At 46.1% G+C, this 18434-nt stretch overlaps 1 protein-coding gene across 2 annotated transcripts in view; it reads right to left on the reverse strand.

The window, feature by feature from the left end:
* Positions 1–6780: 6780 nt before the first annotated feature.
* Positions 6781–18434, reverse strand: part of LOC134398720 (solute carrier family 22 member 13-like) — a 29046-nt gene continuing 17392 nt past the window's right edge. The window contains exons 7-10 of one of the 2 annotated variants that reach the window (XM_063126165.1): positions 16975–17189; positions 13778–13886; positions 9792–10001; positions 6781–7033 (exon numbers count right to left, since the gene is read on the reverse strand). In XM_063126165.1, coding sequence (XP_062982235.1) covers positions 6937–7033; positions 9792–10001; positions 13778–13886; positions 16975–17189 — 631 coding nt within the window. In that variant the 3' untranslated portion in view covers positions 6781–6936. Of the gene's footprint in view, positions 7034–9791; positions 10002–13777; positions 13887–16974; positions 17190–18434 lie in introns of those variants that run through there. The other variant, XM_063126174.1, reaches the window with a different exon arrangement.

Consider the following 18434-nt stretch of genomic DNA (forward strand, 5'->3'; position numbering starts at 1 on the left):
TAATTCTGATTTAATTCTAAGACTAGAAAATATTATGTAGATGGGTATTGCAATCCTGGAACATCTGTTCCTTTGTGGTTACTACTCTTCCTGTCCTCGCTGGGAGGCTCACACTCTGACTAATGTGTCAACACTTCTTGTTCGTTGAGCAAGTGTTGCTCAATCTATTTTCGGCTACAGTTTGGGTCAAATTGCTATAGAACAATTTCTAATAGAAAGGGCTTACATCAAAACAGGGTGGGCACAGACAAAACAGCCCATTCAAACATTTCCTCGACAACTCCCTCCTTTTGGGCGTTTTATCTTGACCACTACTCTAAATTTATTCTCATAAAGGCTCTAACTTCACTTCTCTTGTTCTGCAATTTAGCTATCTGAGAAACAAAGCATGCTTGGAGCGCAATAAAAGCAAATAGCATATAGCAATCAAAACAACTTCTATGTTAGAAAACTTCTTTTTTCTCTTTTTTCTTAGGTTAGTTATCAAAGGACTGTAGAAGTTGTGTATGTAATGCACTTGGAGTAGCAAATAGACGAAAAAACATACCTTTCTTCTGGGTTTGGATAGTCAAATAAGGTATTTTTGTCTACATATGATTGGACAATGGATTCATTTAGGAAAGATATTTTCAACTTATGAAAACACTTTTAATGAACTATGCAGAATTCTATGACTTAGATATAAGTTCAAACTCTAGTTGGCTTTGGTGACAATAAAAATGCTTGTATGTATATTTGTAAGCAATTACTCTTTGGATGGTTTGTTGTTCAGGTAACTTTGCAGGGAAACACTCTGATTCATTCGTGCTCACTATCACTTAGGAGTCTCACTGATTGTTAGGGTAAACAAGTGGTATATGAACTGGTACTTGAATATTCACAAGTGTTTGAAAAAGGTTTGCAGGTGGTGTTTCTGGTAATGTAACTAAGACATACTCTCTCTTACCTCATATGACTATAGAACACTTCTGTCAACTTAAAAAGCAATAGAATACTTATGTGATTCTACTTTAGGTTACAATGCAAGGGCATGTACTCTGAAAATTAACACACATTTCATTTTCACAATTTAAAAAACTACAGAAGGAATGCACACATGAGAGTAAATGTACGCAAAGTTGCTGCAATGGCGTTGTCCTAAGCTGTTCTTCGCGGTCTTCTTGCTGAACGGCGCGTAGGCTCGCGTGGCAAGGATTATTATGCCTCGTTATCTCAGGAATATTTTTGATCTGAGATTATAAGGACAGCGATGCTGATTGATTAGATGTCGTTCCACGGAGGGGGCTCCTGCTCTGTTTGGCTTCTGCACTCTCTCTCCACTGGACACCTGTCTTTGTCGCTTGCAGGGGCTTTCCAGCTTCCTCCTGGCAGATTGCTACGTCCTTTAACCTCTCAATCAGATCTGGACAACTCTCAGTCTCTGGTACAGATGAGTCATCTGGATCACTCTCGTGGCATCCAAGATTCAGCTTTTCATATGTGCTGCTTGGATTTTTAGATTTGGGCCAATAGTCTGTGTAGGCTTAGAACACAACAAATTATTTCCTCACTGGTGGAAACAGTCTCACAGCCATAGACTCTTTAAACACTTTCTATATTTGTTGGACAGTCAAATACTTGCCAGTTGTTATGCTTGTACTCATGTGCTAGAACAATCACAGTGATCAGTCAGGAACAAGCTCTTGCTTAGAGCTTAGAGCTTCTGTTGTCTTAGTTTGGCAGCAGGCAGCAAACCTGTGGAAAACTGTTCTTGCTAAAAGGTTAATTATGCAATAGTCTTTGATCTGCTCACTACGTGACAGCAAGGCTGTATATGCATTAGCCTGCTCACTTAACTTGAGCTGATGAATTTCTTCTCTAGGTCTGGTGCTGCGAAGAACCTGTGAAGAAACTTTCTTGCACACTCATTAGTTTGGGGTTTCTCATCAAATAATTTCATGGTTTTAATTATAAATTACTCTGTCTTCTATTCAGTCTATTTCTAAGAGGCATTAACACTCAGGGAAGAATTAAGACTAGTTTTCTAGATTCAAGATGGTACTAAAGATGCGGAATTCTATTCTACTTCTTAGCAAGGTAGCTAAGGTAACTGCTTCTCTTATTAGAAATTTTACATTAGACTCTGCAGTCGCATCCTGTTGCAGGCCTTATAGGAAATGCATTCTACTAAAGGTGTATACAACAGTCAGGTAGCATTTAAATCTCTCTACAGCGTTAGTAAATTCAATGAACGACTTGCAACTCTAGGTTTTCTTAATGCTTTTGAAAATTCTATACATGTTGCACAATTCTTAACTAAGTCTCAGGGTGCAAGTGGCTTAGCATCATAAGATATCCATACTTTATTTTCTAACTTCCCCATCTTTTCTTTAACAGCTATATTTTTGAAATTAAGATTCCTTCAAGCAATTTCGCAATGAGAGGGCCATTGGCCACTGGGCCTCCCACAGCTGTCATGAAATTCTTAGGTTTACAGATTTGTCCAGCTACTTAGCAAATTGAGAAGGAACGTTGAACACTAGTGTGCATATCTATGGATAAGCCCTTTGCTTGTTAAAACAATTCATTCTATGCTTCATACCTGGGACAGGACAAAACTTTCCCTCATTACAAGTATTTACTTCTTCTTTTCTGTCAGCTTGGCATGAAACCACAACACTTCCTGTTACAAATTTTTCTCTGGGTATGTCTTTTGCAATCTGGTATTGTCAAAGCAACTTCAGTTTTGCCTGGGAGTGGCTAACTCCTAAATTTCAACTTTTCAATCATGCGGATCTCAGTTATGTTGTCTTCAACAAAGAAAACAAGATACTTGGATTCAAGGTAGTAGGTTTATCTGGATTCTCTATGCAATATCTGTTCGTATCAAGTCAATCTCTGATTTGATAAAAACTTTTTTACATGCAAAGCAGATGCAGCATTCACTCTTAAACAAGGCGGAAATATGCCACTGGCTGCTGTTGAATAATCACACTACAGTCAGCTATGACAATACAAAAGAAATATTTTTTTGTAAGTTGGCAAGCTCAATGTAGGAGTTTGGGGTGTTTTACTCTAACCACATTAAATGCTAACACTCCAAACTAGAGGGTGTAATCCTTAGGTTCGGGATTGCTTATCTCTTGGCTCTGGAGCTTGTGTCTCAGGATAGTATTTACTTTGACCCCCCTTTTTCTGCTTTAGTCTGCACTGGTTTTGGAAATGGCCTTTCTTTCTACAGTAATAACATTTAGGTCCGTCCCTTAGGCTTCTTTGGGGCTTCTCTCAAGAGGTTTGAAGCTGTTACAATTGCTTAGTTAACAACTTTGTTTCTAACTGTTCTTTCTCTTCTCGCATGTCATCCCAGTACCGGGTGGCTTCCGACAAAGCTTTCCAGTACTCAATGATTGTAGTCCTAATTTTCCCTGAAATTTCACTGAGAAGCTCATTTAATAGCAAATCAGTTATTTGCCAGGCGGTCTGTGGATCACCTGGGTTTCGATTGATAGCACATTCCAGCCAAGTTTGTTCTTAGATGTGCTTTCATCCTTAAACTGTTTTGGATCTTAAATGGCAGTCATATTTGTTCCTTTTTCACAAATCTGACAAATGGTCTGACATAGGATTTCTCTCTCTTGTCTTACCACGCTGGAGGTCTGCTTCTGTTAAAGCGAGTTCTCCAGTGGGGAAGGGTTTTCTGGCTAGACCGTAAGGGCTAGGTAATCTCTGTTCAAAATTCTAATTATCAGCTGAATTCCAAAGCTGGTAAGCTCTGACTGGAGCTTGGTTTGGGGCAACAAAATTTGGGTACGTGCGCACAGGAAACAATTTACTGGGAGTATTTTCAACGCCAGAGTCTAGTAAACTTCTCACTTTTTCTATCAGGGCTCTCTGGATTTTGGGTTAAGGACTCTAGCAAGGACAAGTCCAAATAGTGGATACTCCCTTTTGGGCGAACAAATGTTTGGGGGACTAAATGTTCCTTGGAGAACCACTTTATTTATTGCTCTCTTTATTTCTACTACTTTAAAATGCTTGCAGTTGTCTTTCAAAGACTCTTCAAGCTCATTGTTCAAGTAGTCCATCACATTTGGCTGGGCTACTTGTCCAGACAAATGAAGTTCTCCATGATCTGGATCTGCCCTACTCAAATCGGGTATGTTTAACCTTCGAGCTCCCATGGACGAAGGGATAGCAAACAACCCAGAACTTTCATACCTGAGGGTTGGCATGTCAGCTTGAAGTCTTGCCACTTCTGGTGGTCTAACCACAACTGCTGCTAGTACAGGAAAAGGAGAGGGTTCCCTGCCCTTCTAAATAATGTTTCAAGTGCGTGATCCTGTCCGTTCCAAATGTACCCACGGCAGGCCACGGTAATGTGGGTTGCTCTCTGGTGAAGAATGACCAATTTTCTTGGCACAAAGTCACTAATCTTTTTAACTTCAACCTAGATGGCATACACTTCTTATAGATCTTACACGTTTTTCCTAAAAGGGTTTTTGCTGTTTCTGGGCAGCCTGACTTTAACCCGGAGCTTCCCATTGTAACTCTTGCTTAACAGACTAATCTTGTTGGCTTCCTTGAAAGTATTTCTGCTTATAATCTAGCTGCGATGTTCTCACAACCACCATCAAACCAGATACAGGCCTTTCGTACATGGCAATTTCCAGGCTTTGGCACAGGCACACAGGATTTTCACACAAGGACTGGCTTAGTAAAGAGTGTCTATGCTTCTCTCGCTCCTCTAGCGGCTCTGTCCCTACTCAAGGAAAGGCTCAATAGATAGAGATTGATCAGCACAGCTCATGATTGGAGGGTAATAGGAAAGAAGTCCACTTATTCAGGGCAACTCATTCAGACATGACATATAACACATAACACTGGTATGACTTATATAGGAGTCCTGTTATTTTCCAGGCTCATGGTTGGAATTGGGGTAGGGGAAAAACAGACAGACAGACAGACAAACAAACATGTTAAGTGTCTCACTTACATGTGTCACTGTTGTTAGGGTTTTACTATTTCAGAGCTCTTTCAGAGGTTTATTCCTCTGTTTCTTGTTCCTCTTTCCCTTTTTCCCTGTTTCTCTTTCCCTTTTTTCCTGTTTTTTTTTTGTTTTCTTGGCCGGACTGGATCTTCTACACAGGCCGGGGTGCTACCGCAGTCTTGACTAGTGCTTCCATAGAGGTCTTACTCTCTCAGGGTCCACTATGGACCGCTATGACCCTTTAGGAGCGATCTACTCTCCGCCAGTTTAGCGTCAATGCGCCTTTTAGGAACTTTAAATGACGGACTTTACTACCACAAGAGGTAGTGGTGGCCTCCAATTTAGATGGCTTTAAAAAGGAGTTAGACAAATGAATGGAGGGTAGTGGTTAGAGTGAGCTTCCATGGCCGAGTGGGGACTAGAACCCGGATCTCCCAACACCCACTCCAACACACTAACCACTACCCTCCATTCATTTGTCTAACTCCTTTTTAAAGCCGTCCAAACTGGTGGCCACCACTACATCTTGTGGTAGTAAAGTCCGTCATTTAACTAAGCACTGTGTCCTCAATCTGTCATATTCAGCGTTATTGGATGACTACCAGGTTCTAGTATTATGAAAGAGGGAGAACACTTGGATTGAATCATAGAATCATAGAATAGCAGAGTTGGAAGGGGCCTCCAAGGCCATCGAGTCCAACCCCCTGCTCAATGCAGGAATCCACCCTAAAGCATCCCTGACAGATGGTTGTCCAGCTGCCTCTTGAATGACTCTAGTGTGGGAGAGCCCACAACCTCCCTAGGTAACTGATTCCATTGTCGTACTGCTCTAACAGTCAGGAAGTTTTTCCTGATGTCCAGCTGGAATCCGGCTTCCTTTAACTTGAGCCCGTTATTCCGTGTCCTGCACTCTGGGAGGATCGAGAAGAGATCCTGGCCCTCCTCTGTGTGACAACCTTTTAAGTATTTGACGAGTGCTCTCATGTCTCCCCTCAATCTTCTCTTCTCCAGGCTAAACATGCCCAGTTCTTTCAGTCTCTCTTCATAGGGCTTTGTTTCCAGACCCCTGATCATCCTGGTTGCCCTCCTCTGAACATGCTGAACTGCGTACAGTTCTGATCACCTTTAAAAGGGGATTGGAGATCTGGAAAAGGTGAGGGAAAGGGCAACCAAAATGATCAAGGGGCTGGAGCGAATCCCCTGCGAGGAAAGGTTACACTATTTAAGGCTTTCTAGCTTAGAGAAAAGGCAAGTAAGGAGGGACATTTTCTCCCTATTCACTTTTTCCACACCTTGCTTAGTTTTACAGACTTCTATCAAGAATGAAAAAGAACTGTTATCTATAAGCAGGGAAAACTCCGCAATCACTGTAGTTCTGCACCACGTCGGTTAGACAATGCAAGCACAACTTGGCAGCCACTGTGGGGCTTCTTCACGATGCTGCAATATGAAAAAGTCGGGGATTTAGCCAAACTTTTTCAAAGGGAGTGACGTCAACATGCTACTTCCGCCATGTAACGTCAATCTGGGGTCAACCTGAGAGCAGTTGGGCACCTTTGACCAGGAAGAGGGCGGGGGGGGGGTGGTGGCTCCAGGACCCAGATGGCCACTCAGAAACTCCGTCTTCCCTCCTTGGCATCGGGATTACCCAACGCCACCCCAGGAGAGGGAAAGCGCAGGGTTGAAGAGGGAGGCGTCACCAACCCAGGGTCGTGAAGATAGCCCTCAGATCCAGTGTGACACTATAAACGTTGTTTTAAACATGAAAGCTTGTTTAAAACAATGTCATACCTTTGCTTGTTTTATATCTCCTTTTTAATCCAGATTATTTTAGAGGATGCAATACAAAAACTCAAAAAAACATTGCTTTTAAGTCCTTGGTTTTCATCCACCGTGCTCATGGTGAGAAGTCACACCAATTGTTCTGTGGTCTTCATTCATGGCACACTGGAGCAATTCGTGGGGCAAGTTTACAATCGAGTGGCCGTGGTCTGTTCACTAACAGCGGCATCTTCGTTCGGTTTCACTTGCCCATTTTCAAGGCTACTGCTGACCATCTTGATGGGCCTACAGACAGGAAAGAAGGTTTAAAAGACAGGAATACATTTATTTGAATGTCGTATTCTGTTCAGTGTTGTGGAATTACAAATAATGGAGGTCATTTAATCCGATCCCTTGCTCAATGCAGGAATTTTGCATATCTTACAGATGTCAACCACTGCTTGAATACCTCCAATAGTATACGACCTCCTGAGGCAGCTTGTTCCACTGTTGAACAGCTCTTACCATTAGGAAATTTATTTATTTATTACATTTATATCCTGCCTTTTTTCCTCCTTAAGGAACCCAAGGTGGCACACTTAATCCTCCTCCTCTCTATTTTAACCGCACAGCAACAACCCTGGGGCGGTCTATACATGGAGAAAGCCCTGTGGCGGCTGCGTGGACAGTGCTGCGTCAGTTATACAACGCAGGCGCAGTTTCACAGTCACTGCAAGGCTTTCCCACGAAGCTGCGGATTGAAAAAGTCGGGGACTTACCCTGACTTTTTCAATCAGAGCAATGTCAGTATGTTTCTTCTGCCGCCAGAAACCCCGTGCTCCCTCTTCGGTGTCAGGATTACCCAACGCCATCCCAGGACAGGAAAACCATGTGGTTTCGGAAGAAGACAGCATCAACCTGGCACTGTGAAGACAGCCCCCCGTGAGGCAGGTTGGGCTGAGAGTCTGCGACTGGCCCAAAGTCACCCAGTGGGTTTCCATGGCTGAGTGGGGACTAGAACTCTGATCTCCCGACTCCCAGTCCAACACTCTAGCCACTACACCACACTGCCTCTCACAGTGGCAGATGCTCCAAGGAAACTTACACATAGGCATTTGTCTCTTGTTGACTGCAACATTGAGTGATGACTTACACACTATGCATGTTTAAAGGTCCATCCGACGAGTGTTTTATTGCACGCTCGTTACTGGGCACTCATGGATTACTCACATGACGTCATCTGCCTCTCGCACATCTTCCGCCCCTTCTGGTCTTTGTTGCGCACCAAAAAAAACCCCCAAAAAGTCCAGTTGCTGCTCTCTCCTACCGGACTGAATGGGGCTATTACTTCCTGTTTTCAGGAAGCGATGTCAGAGCGGCAACAGAAGAAGCGACAGGAGCGGTGCGATTGAACAGAAAAAAGTTATTGTTGTTAGACAGAAAAAAGCCCTACAGGTCCCAGACAAACGGGCAACCTGCCTCCCCTGAAAAACATTGTATGTGAGGTGACATAAGGTGGCATGAACGTTCTATCTATGGTCTCAGCTCTGTGGCAGCTCATTCACCCATGAGTCTTTCCCTTGAAGTTGCAGTCATCAAGGGATGGCCATGAATGTGTGAAACAGTCGTCCTCAACCTTTTTGGAGCCATGGGCACATTTCGGAATTTGAGAAGCTGCTACTTGCAACATCGCAAAATGCCTTAATCGGTAGATTGCTACTTTGCCGTCCACCGGTCAGGCTGCGTCTTATTCCACAAAAACTTCTGTTTCATATCTATTGAACATGGCAACATCTCTTTAATAAGGGATTGTCTAATTCAGATAATTGTTCATGGAGCAATGCAGCTAATGCTTCTTTTATATGTATGTTTGGCAATGTCCAGGAGTTGCTTCTTTAGGGGAGGAGTTTATTACACAAATAAATTTTGTGCTGGAACTGTCTTTGATATTCCCTGATGTACATTCTCTTTTACATTATTTACCTCCACCATGGAGATTAACAAACGGTCAGCATAAATGAATTCTCTACGCCCTTTTGACAGCTAAGAGACTCATATTAAAACACTGGAAGGAAAAACACTCCCCTCATATAACGCAATGGATTGAGGACCTTACAATGCTTATTTGAATGGGTGGCATATAGACACCACCTTCAAATGGACAGTTATTTGTATATTGGGTCTGCTTTTGTTGAAGCCCAGGTATAATTGCTAGAAAGTTGTATGCATTTCGAACAAATGGATTTTTTTTAAAAAATAAAATAAAAAATTGAATGCTTGTGGTCCTCACTTTGGGGGCCCATTCAAGGGCACCAAACCTTTCTGGGTTTTAGAGCAGCCTCCCCCAGCATGATGCCTTCCAGATGTGCTGGACTACCACTCACATCAACCACAGCCCGGATGGCATTACTGGCTGGCAGTGATGGGATCTAACACCAAGTTGGAGAAGGCTGTTCCATAAACAAGGGAGCAGCAAATATATATATATATATATATATATATATATATATATATATATATCTGTCAAGCTTTTTAAGTCCACTTAGAGGCACCAAGAGAGGTTGCAAAGGATAGTTCTTGTGGGGGTGGGGATTCCACAAATGTATGGCCACCACTGAAAAGGCCCTGCCTTTGGCACCCTGCCAATCTGATTGATCTTCGTGGTGGGCCCAGAAATAGAGACTCTGAAGTTGATATGGATGTAAAAGGACATAAAAAAATAACCCAGCCTCAAACCATTTGGGGCTTTGAAGTTTAGTACTAGCGCATTAAGCTGAGCCTAGGAAAGAATGCGTAGCCAATGTGATGCAAAATTTGCACAATATGGCCATATGAACACTGGAGTCTGTGAGGTTTCTTGGCTGCATTTAAAGAACGGTCTGTTGGATAGCTTTGCAGTAGTCTTGGTCTGCACACCGCCCTGACATCCTTGAGATATAGGGCGAGATATAAATGTTTTAATAAATAAATAATAAATAAAGAGTCAGGTTTGCTTTCCACAGACGACAGAGGCAAAGGGCTGAGAGCATGCAACGCTCTCTTTAGAATCGCCTGCAGGACTTGCCTCTTCTGGCCGGCAACCTCATCAATATGATCCACAAGTTCCTTGCCGCGTGTCTCCGGAAGGAGGAAGCAAAGGATTCCCCCAGCCACGGCCGTGCTTCCAAATACCAGCACAGGGATAGAAGTGTGGTACTTCTCCAAGAGGCCAACCAGGGGCGAGATTATGCCGGCCACTCTGGCTATCATTTGGCACACCCCATTTCCAGTCTGCCTGAGAAGGAAGGAAGACACAGAGGCAGGTGAAACAGGGAGGCGAAGACGCAGCTTTTTTGTTAAAACAACAACAACAACAACCCACAAAACAACAGCTTGATTTGGGTTGCTCTATCCAGGGGATGCCAGTTTACCTATTTTGGGAAGCATAGGAAAGGTGCTTAATAGGAGCCATGCTATATCAGGACCAGGGTCCATCCAGTCCAGCATTCCGTTCACACAGTGGCCAACCAGCTGCCCACAGGAAACTTACAAGCAGGACATGAATGCAACAGCACCTTCCTGCCCATGTTCCCCAGCAACTGCTGTATAGGCATATCCAGGGCCAGGGCCGGACTATTTTGCGCCCTAGGCAAGGCCAGCTACTTGCACCCCCCTCCAAATTGCGTGGAAGTCCAAACGTGTGCGCCGAGTGGAGAGCTGGGACTGGCTCGCTTCGATTTGGGACCGAGCCATCTGGAATTCACCGGGACTTTCTTCCGTGCGAACGCAACCCGCTATGCATCCTGGCGTCCCGATCCCCTCTGCACGTTTACTCGGGGGAATAAGGCTTCCAAGTAAGGAGGCATAGGTGGATCGGGCCGCACTGGTGCCTCCCGGTGCAATGTTTTCTTGGATGCAAGTCCCGTTGATCCACGCACGCAGGATCGGGAAACAGGAGAGTTTGCCTTGCGAGGAGTCCACAAGTCCCTAGCTTTCCTGGGGGAAGGGAGAGGGAGTCCCACTTGCCTGCCTGCCTGGACATCATGGCCTGTTTGAGGAGAGAGGTGAGGCGACCTGGTGCCCTTTCCTCGGGAGTAAGGCAGAGGCTGGCTTGAGCCAGGGTCAAGCTCGCCACGTGCTTTTTCTTCTTCTTCTGGCGGCGGCCTTCCGGCTCTGGGATGGCAGCTTCCAGGTGTCTAGAGCGGCTCTGGGAGGGCGGCTTCTGGGCAGAAGTCCAAACGTGGAGCTGCCCCCACCCCCTACCCCAGCATCCCTGGCTTCGCTTCGGCTGGGCGGGCGTGGGGTGCCATCTTGCCTGCCCAGGCCCAGCTGAATCCTCAGGCCGGGCCGGCTCACAGCCGACAACGCGCATGACTGCTGTGCTGCACGGCGCCCCTCTTAGCTTGGCGCTCTAGGCGGCTGCCTGAGTGGCCTCTATGATAGCACCAGCCCTGGCCCTGCCCTTGCGACCCGATACGAAGAGGCTGGCTTGAGCCAGGGTCAAGCTTGCTACGTGCTTTTTCTTCTTCTTCTGGCGGCAGCCTCCCGGCTCTGGGAGGGCGGCTTCCGCGAGGCTGGAGCGGCTCTGGGAGGGCGGCTTCCACGAGGCTGGAGCGGCTCTGGGAGGGCGGCTTCCGGGCGGAAGTCCAAATGTGGAGCCGCCCCACCCCTACCCCAGCGTCCCTGGCTTCGCTTCGGCTGGGGAGGCATGGGGCTCCATCTCGCCCACCCAGCTGAATCCTCAGGCCGGGCCGGCTCACAGCCAACAACGTGCGTGAGTGCTGCGTTGCGCAGCACCCCTCTTAGCTTGGTGCTCTAGACAGCCACCTGAGTGGCCTCTATGGTAGCACCGGCCCTGGGCATATCACCTCTGCTACTGGAGGCAGCACATAGCCATCAGGGCTAGTAGCCATTGATAGCCTTCTCCTCCAGGAATTTCTCCAACCCCCTTTCAAAGCCACCCCAATTGGTGGCCATTGCTACATCCTGTGCCTTAACTCTGCAATGCAGGAGAGCTGAACATCCAGCCCAGAGGCAAAATTGAGCCCTCCATGTTCCTCTGGATACCCACGCCTCTTTTCCTTGGCCAGACCCCCTCTTTCCCCAACTGCCAATCATTGGGCGGTCTCACAGCTTTTGCACAGTAAACCCCCCCCCCATTCTAAATGTTGAGGTGCCTCTCCTAATGCTTATTTACTGGTAGCAAAAGCTCTCAGCTAAAATATGCTGGTATTTTGGCCTCATCCCTTAGCCCCGCCCACCACCAGAATGCGGCCCCCAAGAGCTTCTCTAGAATGGAATTTGGCCCTCGGGCTCAAAGAGGTTCTGCACCCCTGCTGCCGAGAGACAGCATTATTTGAGAAATCCCCTATTATTGTTAGATAACCAGTACACACCTCAAAGATTGATACTGATATATATGTTCCAGGTATTTCATAGGATTTTAAGCTATTTATATACAGTCCCAGCATCCTAAAATTAAGCAGAGTTGAAATACATGCACACAGATATAGATATAGATAGATAGATAGATAGATAGATAGATAGATAGATAGATAGATAGATAGATTAAGCCCGGAGTGGGTATTATGTACTTTGCTTTGCCATTACAGCTACGGTATCAGCAGCTCTGACCGTATTGTGTACTATTCTGCCATTCTGTGTGATCATATTGCACGTGGGAAGAGTTTGCTACTGGGCAGTGAATCCCTAACTCTAAGACCTTAGCTAGACCTACCTCTTAGTCTGTGACAGAGGGGTGAAGATCCCGCAATGGTTTTATCGCAAGATCTCCCCCTCTGTTTACACGTGGCACGCAATGACCTCAGACGGAGAGGCGTCGCACCCGCCATTTCTTTTCTAGTTAAAGGGCCAGCAGCGCACAAACGCTCATGCGCAAAAGGTAAGTTATTTTTTAAAAAATAATTACTTCCCCCGTTCCCCCCACCCCAGCCCCGATGGGCGCAGTGCTCCTGAAGAGCGCTGAGCCCTGTGCACGGGTCCTGGCTCCTCGCGAGGAATCACAAGAAGCCGGGACAAACCGTGGCACCTGGCCACACATTCCACAGTCTCGAGCTCAGCCTGAGACCATGGAAAAACCGGGCCTATAGGGGAGAGTAATTCCGGGGACAAGGTAGGGATCATCCCTCCCTGATCCCAGGATCCCCTGTGCATCATCTGAATGCACAGGGACAATCCCAGGGATCACCCCGGGATTTCGCCCCATCTAGCTATGGCCTAAGACTACCAGCTGTTCTGGGATCCTTTTTAATGTTTTGAGACTTTGACCGGCTTGTTCCCCGATCCCTGACACCACCAAGGCATGAACTGATCCTTGGTACATAAGGACAAAGTGGGTTGCTTCCCTTATGCCACACAGCTATTTTTACATTTTTAAAATGTGAAAGGGAACAGCATTTAAAGGTTTTTCTTGTTTCCGTCCCTCTGATAGATGATGATGATGATGATGATGATAATAGTAGTAGTAATAATAGAAAGACAAAATTAAAAAAAATCACCACAAACTGGCCATCAAATTCAGCCTCATCAAACAATTGACCCCATACAGACTCACCTGAAACAATCCTGGAAAATGCAGATCATAAAATATATCAGGACAGAACAATTCATACTGACAAGACAATACCTTGCAACTGACCAGACATAACTGTTATAGACAAAATTGAAAAACATACCTACCTCATTGACATAGCAATACCTAATGACAAAAATGTTGTAGAAAAGGAAGAGGAAAAGAGAGAACAATATACACCACTGGCCATGGAAGTTAAAGAACTATGGCATAATTATCCCATTAGTCACCTGCATCACATCAAAAATCTATATGGGAAACCTTCAGAAACTGGGCCTACCAACATACATCCAAACCAACATCCAGAAAGCAGTCATACTTAAAACATACTCAATTGTCAGGAAATTCCTGAACCAATAAAAGACAGCATAACCTGGCAAAGCACTTCATGTCTGCCTAGAAAAACCACCACGAGCAAGAAAAGAGATTAATAAAAATAATAATAATTTTTAAATTGTTTTTTAATGTTGTAGCCTCACCGGACGACTGTTGGGAACAGCTCTGCAGTATACACATAGGATGTAGAGATGGAACTAGCAATGGTGAACTTCCCAATGACAGCCAACACCGTGACCACTGCAGGCAAATCTGGGGAGAAAGTCAGATTCTGTTTTAAAGAAGAACAGAAAACCCAGCCAAAAATAATGGGGTGATGGGAAGAGAATACAGGTGTCGTGTTTCTCAGAATGCTCTTACTTTCGATGGGAGGCAAATGACGAGGCTTGCTAAGTAATCCACAAAGCTTTTATTAAGCAACAAATGTCTCTTCTAACTGAAGAATCTCTAACCTCTTGGAAATGTCCCCCTAGGCAAAACTATGCAAACTAAGCAAGACAATTGTCCGTTCAAGAAAAATAAGAAGCTACTTCTCAAACACCCGTAATTTCACAGTGCCTGGTGCGGAGGCAGGTTCTGGCATAATCAAGCTGACTTTCTCACACCTTCCTTCCACCCCATACGTTAGCATCAACTAATTTGTTGGGACACTCACCTCTGGAAGAAGGCTCACTTCCCACTGAGTGTGTAGGATTTGGCCTTGAGGAGATAAGCTCTGGAGAGGACTGACTCCCAGCTGGGGAATCGCCCTTGAGAACTTCCTCCCCCACTAGTACAGGCTGGCTGGTGTCTGGCGCTGCATCTTCTAGTTCTGAATCTGATTCTGATTGATTACCTGAAACATCTTCTCCCAAAACAGGGGCAGTAGGGTTAGATATGACAACAGGTTCCATGGCCTGTTTACAAAAGGCCAGTCAAACCTAGGGATGGATGAATTTTGTGAAATCCATTCTTTTTGTGTTTTGCGGATTGTTGGGCATCATTTGTTCCATCACCCGCTCCTTAACAGAATCAAAAATTTTGTAGAAATTCGTTCTGCATGTGCTAATTCACATGTGCACTAATGTGCATTAGTTAATACGTATTTGCACAAATCTCCTCCAAATGTGTGCAATTCCTCCCCATCTACATTTTCACTCTTTAACCTATGGGGGGGGGAAATGAGCATTTTTGTTAGGTGGAATTTTTTATTTTATTCATTTGGGTATCACTAAACCTGCACATAATTCTGGAAAGTAGAAAAATTTTCTGCACGTCCACAAAATCTGTGAAATTCAAAAAATCCACTTCGCTCCAGAATCCGTGGGTCGAATTCATAGAAGCCCAAACTCAGTGATCATCTGGACAATAGACTCAGCAGTGGGCACACAGGTCAGCTGGTCACACAGCCCTCCCCACTATGGCCAGACGTATTGTATTTATGTAAACTACAGTAATGTCTTCTTAATTTCCATCAACATATATAATTTAGCACATGCACGTTTTACGCAAATGTGCCCTCTTGGTGATGCATTTCCCCTTTTTCAGCAATGTGTAAGCAGCCAGCCCACAAACCAATAATAGCGGCTACAGGTACGACTGTAAAGAACCACCGCCAAATCAAACAAGAATCAAGAACAGCTTTCCAGCCAAGGGATAACGACTGCTAGTTGACTGTATACTAACTGAAATCTCAGGTGATCATGTGCACAACCAAGGAAGCTGTTTGGGAGGTAGCATCACCTGCCTTGAGTCTCCATGATTGGTGGTCTTGCCAAAAATATATATTTGATGCTGTGAAGGCTTGAGGCCTACTGAGGCAAGGTATTAAAGTCAGGCCTTAGAGAACAGGGGTGGGGAGGGTTCTGTTGGGAGGGCTCATCCCTGAGAGGAGTAATTTCATTTCTCCAATTAAGATCGATTTCTTCAAAGTGGGAGCAGTACTTTCTGTATTGGGGAAAGAGGGGATATAAAAGAGTGAGAAGCCAGAGACAGGGAAAACCAGAGCATAAGGAAGGAACGGAAAGAAGCAGCTTGAAGAAGTCTAGGTGCAACTTAGGGTAAAAGAAATTGCATTTTTGCAACTTTTATTTTCTTTTAATGCTTTTTGTATCACTCAGCTCTATCAACTATATACCTTTATTGTAATTTGGTTGTTTTAATTAGGGATGTGCTCCGCTTCTAATCGGACCGTAGAAGCAGGAGCGGAGCGGGGGGCTTCGCCTGCCCTTAAGGCGGAGGCGAAGAGGATTGGGGGGCCGGCGGAGCATGGCGAAGAGGATCGAGGTGAAGGCGGATCCTTTGCCTCGATCCGGAGCTCCGCCGGAAAGGTAAGTGGGGTTTACCGGGCCCTGCCGCTGTCGCTGTCGCCCATGCGGCGACAGCAGCAGGGTCTGGTAAAAAAACCCTCCTCTCCCTTACCTGCCTCCATCCGCGGTCCGTCAGCGTCTTCAATTGAGCCTGTGGTTCCAGCAGGAAGTCTGGGCCGCTTGCAGCCCAGACTTCCTGGTGGAACCATGGGCTCAATTGAAGATGGCGATGGACCACGGACGGAGGCAGGTAAGGCCCCCTCCCCCTTGGTCCCTTACCGGGCTCTGTCGCCGTCGCTGCATGGGCGGCGATGGCGGCAGGGCCCGGTAACCCCCCCGTCCTCCTCTCCCTTACCTGCCTCCGTCCGCGGTCCGTCAGCGTCTTCAATTGAGCCCGTGGTTCCAGCAGGAAGTCTGGGCCGCTTGCAGCCCAGACTTCCTGGTGGAACCATGGGCTCAATTGAAGACGGCGACGGACCATGGACGGAGGCAGGTAAGGCCCCCCTCCCCCTTACCAGGCTCTGCCGCCGTCACTGCATGGGCGGCGATGGCGGCAGGGCCCGGTAACCCCCCCTATGGGGGGGACGGAGCTCCGATCCGGATCCGGAGCTCCGAGCGGAGCGGAGTGGGCACAGGCGGAGTGGGGGCGGGGCGGAGCGGCCCGATCCGAAAATGGCGGATCTGAAAGTGAAGCGGAGTGGGGGGTCCGTGCACACCCCTAGTTTTAATCTGTTGTGTTAAGCCACAAGTGTCTGGGGTGTCATCAATCCTATAGCTACAGCCTAAACCCAGCATTACTCGGAAGGGGAAGGTAAAAAGAAGGAAGGTGGTACTCTTAAGGAGGCAGAGATCCTTCAGGAGTTGCTCAGGGGGTCTAGGACATGGAAGGAACCCCAACAGATGCATACCACCACCGGAACAACCCCAAGTGACCCCATGCATGGGGTGAAGCACTGCATACAAGCTCTATGCTCCACAGAGAGCTGCCACATGGCACGATTTTAAGCAGAGCCCTCCAGACAGATCAAGGACTTTCCAAAGTTGTTGCCTACCTTTTGGAATGGCAGTGATGAGAAGGCAAACAACTCCACCCAGCAGCAAGCAGAATGCTTGGCATTTCTTCCTCCCTAACCACTGCATCAAGAAGATACATGAGGCACGAGCTGGTATCTCGGCAGCCCCAAAGATCACCTGCGTCAGGTAGATATCCACGCCAAAACTGCCTACATTCAGGCTTAATCCATAATAGGCCAAACTATTGACAAAACTGAAAAAAGAAACAGACCGTATTGATGACGAAAAGTAGAATTAACAACATGAAACGTTTTGTATTTCTGATAGCCGAGGAGGGGGGAACAAAAAACAGATACATTGATGACTGTATGAAGCTGACTTAGGGCCCTTCCACACGCCGTACTGAAGGTGCATGCATGCGCCCCAAGTATGACCCCAAAACGATAGTGTGTACTACAGCCAGAAGAGACGGAGGAGGCGGTGGCTGGGGAATCCAGGCGCGTCCTTGCCGCCGCCTCCCCGCCAGCCTCCTGCTGCCTGGGTAAGAGCGACCCGGGTCGGGGGGTGGAGCCAGCGTGCCAATGGAGCAGTAGGAGGAATCGTTCCTACCGGTCGGTAGGTTTTAAAAAATCTTATCATCTAAACTATCTGGGCTGGAAATGGTGAAGAACGGTGAAGAATGTGTAGGAAGCTTTGAGCTGCAGAAGGGGATTTAAAGAATAAAGCATTTTGCTGTGTAACGAACGAGTATTCAGAGGCAAAGTAAGGGGGGCAAGCGGAGGAAAGTTCTTCTAAGAACTTCAAAGAGCGGTTTCATAAGAAATCTCCCAGACGGAGTGCTTATCTCAAAGGGAATTTTAATGGTAGAAGCCAGCGTCGGGAGAGAGTGATTGACAGCCACCCCCTCTTTAGCAAGCAGTAAATATTGTTAAACACGGCAATAAACCCCTCTGAGCTCGCTGACTGTCTGAGTCAAAAGCGAAACTAACTAACACCAGCCATATTTGCGGGACTATATGCCACCCAAGAAGCAGCCTTCGGTGAAACCGAAGTGGGTCTCGCACGCTTCAAACAACACGATCAAGAGATTACAAAGAGTAGCCGAATTAGAGCCAGAAGGGGAGGACAATCAACAAGATAAACAAGAAGAATCCACAAAAGAGCTTAAGATGGCTGCCAAAGTTGGCTCAGAGCCAGCAGGGCAGGAAGTGATGATGGAACAAATCTCAGTTCTGTTAAAGGGACTCAAAGATGAGATATTTATGAAAATTGAAACGGAAGTTGGCAAAACTAATAAGAGGGTGGATGATTTGTCTGCAGAAATGGCTTTAAGAGACAAGCAATTAGGTTTTTTGAAGACAGAGGTGGACCAGATGAAAAATCAAGTTAAAGAAATTAAAAAGACCCAGAATGAGCAAGAGGTGAAATTTAATGATCATGATAAGAGGCTGATCTCCTTGGAGGACAATTCCAGAAGAGCAAATCTGCGGGTTCATAA

The sequence above is a fragment of the Elgaria multicarinata genome, chromosome 1 (genome assembly GCF_023053635.1).
Source record: "Elgaria multicarinata webbii isolate HBS135686 ecotype San Diego chromosome 1, rElgMul1.1.pri, whole genome shotgun sequence".
Taxonomy (NCBI): Eukaryota; Metazoa; Chordata; class Lepidosauria; order Squamata; family Anguidae; genus Elgaria; species Elgaria multicarinata.